General features: G+C 47.9%; 1 protein-coding gene across 1 annotated transcript; it reads right to left on the reverse strand.

Moving 5' to 3' along the window:
• Nucleotides 1–3,478: 3,478 nt before the first annotated feature.
• On the reverse strand, nucleotides 3,479–4,419 carry LOZ57_004278 (uncharacterized protein; the record flags this gene model as incomplete). Its single annotated transcript, XM_049253322.1, has 2 exons — nucleotides 3,479–4,037; nucleotides 4,106–4,419. 2 exons carry the CDS (start codon nucleotides 4,417–4,419, stop codon nucleotides 3,479–3,481), a joined length of 873 nt encoding a protein of 290 aa, XP_049107668.1.

A 4,419-nucleotide genomic window follows, 5' to 3' on the forward strand; every position in this document is an offset into this window, starting at 1 on the left:
ACGTACAGAGTACTCCGTCGTCCTTTGGAATTGATTTAGCGCGGCTGGGTCTGGGGTAACCATCGGAGAATAATCCGTGGCCAGAAGGTTCCGACTACCGAGGCCAGGCACCCAGTTGCCGCGCGTGAACCGCATCAGCGCCGGAGAACGGGAGGCTAGCCAGCCAAGATGCTGCCGCAGAGTAGCAGCAGTGGGGTGATGGAGAGGAGATCTACTGGGATGTGCGCGAGGATGATCCTCCGATTCGTGCCGGGCATTTGTGATTCGAGAGTCGACCATCAGCGGCGCCTCCAGGCAACCTCCCGCAAAGCCCCGCCGGATCCCAATTAGTTAGTCAGCTAGCTAGTTAGTCAGTTAGTTAGTCGTCAGCCGTGAGGTCACGTTCGGTTAGGTGGCCCAGCCACGAATCTTCCCCACAATCTTTTCCCACGCTCTCCAAATTGCCCTCGTGATCCGTCGTCCGTCTTCATTTGCGAACACAGCTGGCTTTCTCCCGGATTTAACTACAGCAACTAAACGCCTCCAACTCCGAACTTGAATCTGTCGCGGACTGGAAAGTGTACCGGGTATTGTCGGAGTTTCATGTGCTAACCGGCTTTGGCTGAACATTCACCAGTTCGTGCTTCTTGGCCATAACCTGACCATTGCTCAAAGTGACTTGCCTAAAAATACTCCATATTCAACCTTGTGGAATTCTTCGTTCAGCTTTTGGGAATTGGGGCCGTCTTCGGTTGAAATTGGTACGCAATATGGAGCAGTACGGCTCAATTCATACGCGGTGGATAACGATGGACCATGAACTGATTGAGTATACCTTCGTTCTATCTAACAAATGTTGTCTATGGCCCACGGTGGGGGATGTTGCGTTTAAGTTGCGTATCAACCTATCATGAAGATATCATGGATGTTGCCACCCAGTGAATGTATGTGTGCATACATCTACTCAATGATTGTCACATAGCCATTCAACTCTCTGGGATAAAAGCTTAGACGAGTTTGGTGTGGAGACTAATCTATGTACATACATACGGGGTATAACTACCTAAGGTATTAATAGCACCCACATACCTAGCCGCAACTTTACTGACCGGATGCTCAGCTGAATACCCATAACAATGCTATTGGTATTTGTTCATTGGCTGCGTGTTCGTAGCTGCATCATTTCAATAGGTACGACTTCGCTCTCGCATCCGGACCCTGACCGTGGCGACGGCCGGACCAAAGTCGACTCTCTGGCATTTCAGGAGTGAGAGAGTAACTGTCGACTTTGAAGCAACCTACGGATCGAACGCAAAAGTGGTGTGAACGTGCTCTTTTTGCTTCCAACTATTACTCAATAGAACTGGCTTCTGACGACTGTTGGGACTCTAGGTCTATCGATTCATGGCCGGTGCCATTACTAACTATGTGTGGAAGACTAAGCTTACAGAGTGCTGCACCCAATGGTGGTCACATTTTTAGCTGAGTGGGTTAGTCGTCCGACAGTTATGAGAGAAGTTAGCATACAACACAATAGTGTTCACTAATTAGTGACCAAAGCTGCATGATGGTGTGGAAGACTAGTCAAACCTTTGCACTCTAGTACAAGTATTGAGGGGCAAGAAAATCGGACGATGGCATCATGCCCATGGCCTTGCTTCGGATCAACAGAACCTATTCAAGATTAATCCTGATGCTGTTAAGCTGCCCCCATCTGCCATTTTTCAACATTTCAAATTCATAGTCCCTATGATCAAATTATCTCTTGATTGTAGGGACTAATTTTGGCCAATGAAATCCCTGCGGCCTTTCTTGGAATTCCCCAAGTCTCCGCGCAATGCAGCAAAAGAGACACTTTCTTTCTTCCTCGGCTGCGATGCGTGTTCTGTGGAGCAGTGAAATCACACACGACCAAAGTCTCAGGTTGTATCATTTCGCGCAGCGAAGAGGCAACAACAAATCTACTTACTTTTTTCTTCGGGTGGAATGAGGTGCGCACGAATGTAACAAAGCTGATACTAGGGAATAAGACTAGGCCCATAGATACAAGTAACTAATATTAACTCCTTGGCAACGAACTCACCATAGACCAATACAACATTGCTCCAGCAAAGGGTGGGATGTCTAGCGATGCGGGACGGAAAAGGGGACTGTGAAGGTACCTGGCCTTTTCCCGATGTACTACGCTATTCGTCGAGACGGACATCATCTACACCTATCTTCACTTTAAGCACTAATGTCGACTATAAAGTGGGAAACCTCTATCTGAAGGAAATGTCGAAGGATGCGACCCCCTTGTTTAACCCCACATGGTTTGATATCCATCTTAAAGCCCACATATATCCATAGCGAAGCGAGTGTGGGATATGACAACACTTCCGAGATCCACGCAGCCTTGAACAATACTTACCATGGGGAGCCGAACAACTATATATCAAGCGCAAAACGGGGGCACCCTGCCTGCTACTGACGCAATATGGGGAAGCAATCTGGGGCGTGAATTATTTTGAGGCTTGATATATATCACTTGATGCATGCTAATGGTTATAATCACGGCACGTCTATTTACTGGCTTGATATGCTCACTTTCGTGACGAACCAGCATTTTCGGTACATACAAGAAGACCAAGCGATTTCATGAACTTCAATACTGAGGTACTATCAAGACCTATGAAGCCAGCTACCGGAATGATGTGTTGAGACAATAGCTGTGAGCAATCAAATTAGCCAATTCGAGTTTGGTATGTGGAGATACTGATTCAATAACTCCACGGAATGAAACTCCTTCTATGCACAGCCCTATAAGTTCATGGAATGGTATTATTTCTTCATAACCCTCAGAGCCCTTTGCTAGTTAAAGATATATGTACTGGATCTCTTTAGTATTCAAATTAGAAAGGGAAAAAAAGATCTTTGCATTCCATCCAAATGATCTCTAAACAGGGGCTTATTGACTTCAATAAGCCACCATGCTGTGCATGATGTGTTTTCTTATCGGTTAGATGTTTGGTGGTCTCTTCTAACATACGGTATAAGTAAATACGTAACTTGTAGCTGTTGGCAGAGTCGGAATGAAGTCTTCAGACTCGTCATTTGGTCAACTCACAACGGTCTTAGCCCAGCCGTGGTTAATAAACGCGATGGCAAGCAGCAGTCCAGGGTAAAAGGACAGCCCAGCAAAATACATCTTTGCATATACAGAGGAATGAAGGTATGGAGCATATACTCCGTACGGAGTATGTATGGTAATGTGGAACATGGGGGTTGATAATTAAAACTGTTTAATTTAAGAATAATATCACAGAAAAAAGGGATACGAGTAAACCACCCAAAAGCGTCTCTAGTCGTGCTGTATGCAGGGGAAATCGTAAACATGATTGGGTATAGACATTCAGTGCAGCCCGGATCTCAATCGATGAAATGTGCAGCAAAAGCAAAAAAAAAAAGCGCTGATGCAAGATATTTACAAAGAAATGAAAAGGGGGCGGTGGCAGTAGCACTAGAGCAGTGCAACAGTCGCCAGAACAATCGCAATCGTGGGCCAGTAGCCACTCAATTTCAAAATGGGCGGCATAATGCCGCTGGCCATACCCTCAGCTATTGAAGGGTCTGGGGCCGTCGTACCGTTGGGCAAGGTGCCGTTGATGTAAATTTTCGTTGTGCCATTCACATCCACTGTCTTCACGACGGACGAGTTGCGTGGCAAACCATTTTCATCCTTATCACTCAGAATAGAGTCAATATACGTGCTATTATTGTTGTCGTCGCACCCGCAAACCGAGTGTTCCTGGCACAAGCAGACAATCGGAATGCTTTCATTGCGGTTAGTTGTGCGATTGCGATAGGAGTAGCCATGGTTCATGGAGTAGGCGTAGGCTCCGAACAACCAGAGGCCGGGGAAAAACCCGAGCAGAGCTACTGGGAGAAAGAATGGAACTAGGCCTCCGGGAGAGCGTCTGCCAGCCGTGTATGGGACTCTGGCACCGCCAGCATAAAACCCGCCGCCGCCAAAGTTACGGGGGGTACCGGAGCCGGATCGAGAAGCGCCGCCAGCATTACTATAGGCATTCAGAATCAGCAAGAAAAGCCCAACAAGGGTTGTGTATGTGGATAGAATTATGCTAACCTTGAGGGCCTGGTACCAGCAGGGGCCCCGCCGGGTCTGCCTCCGCCCCCAGACCGGCCTCCAGAACTTCCGCCGCTCCCGCTCCCACTTCCGCCGCCTCCACCTCCGCCCCTCCCACCCCCACCTCCGCCCCCGCCTTTCCGCTTGTCCAATCGATGAATTTTGGGCGACTCGATCACAGGCGCATGTTGTCGCAAATCGTTGAAATCAAAATCTTCTCGGCTCACATCTGTCCGGAACACATTGCGGGATGTTACAATGGACGAGGAACAGAGGAATAGAAGGCCAAGCGCGGTGCTAAAGGGCAACTTCAT

The sequence above is a fragment of the Ophidiomyces ophidiicola genome, assembly GCF_022830035.1.
Source record: "Ophidiomyces ophidiicola strain CBS 122913 chromosome Unknown scaffold_17, whole genome shotgun sequence".
Lineage (NCBI taxonomy): Eukaryota > Fungi > Ascomycota > Eurotiomycetes > Onygenales > Onygenaceae > Ophidiomyces > Ophidiomyces ophidiicola.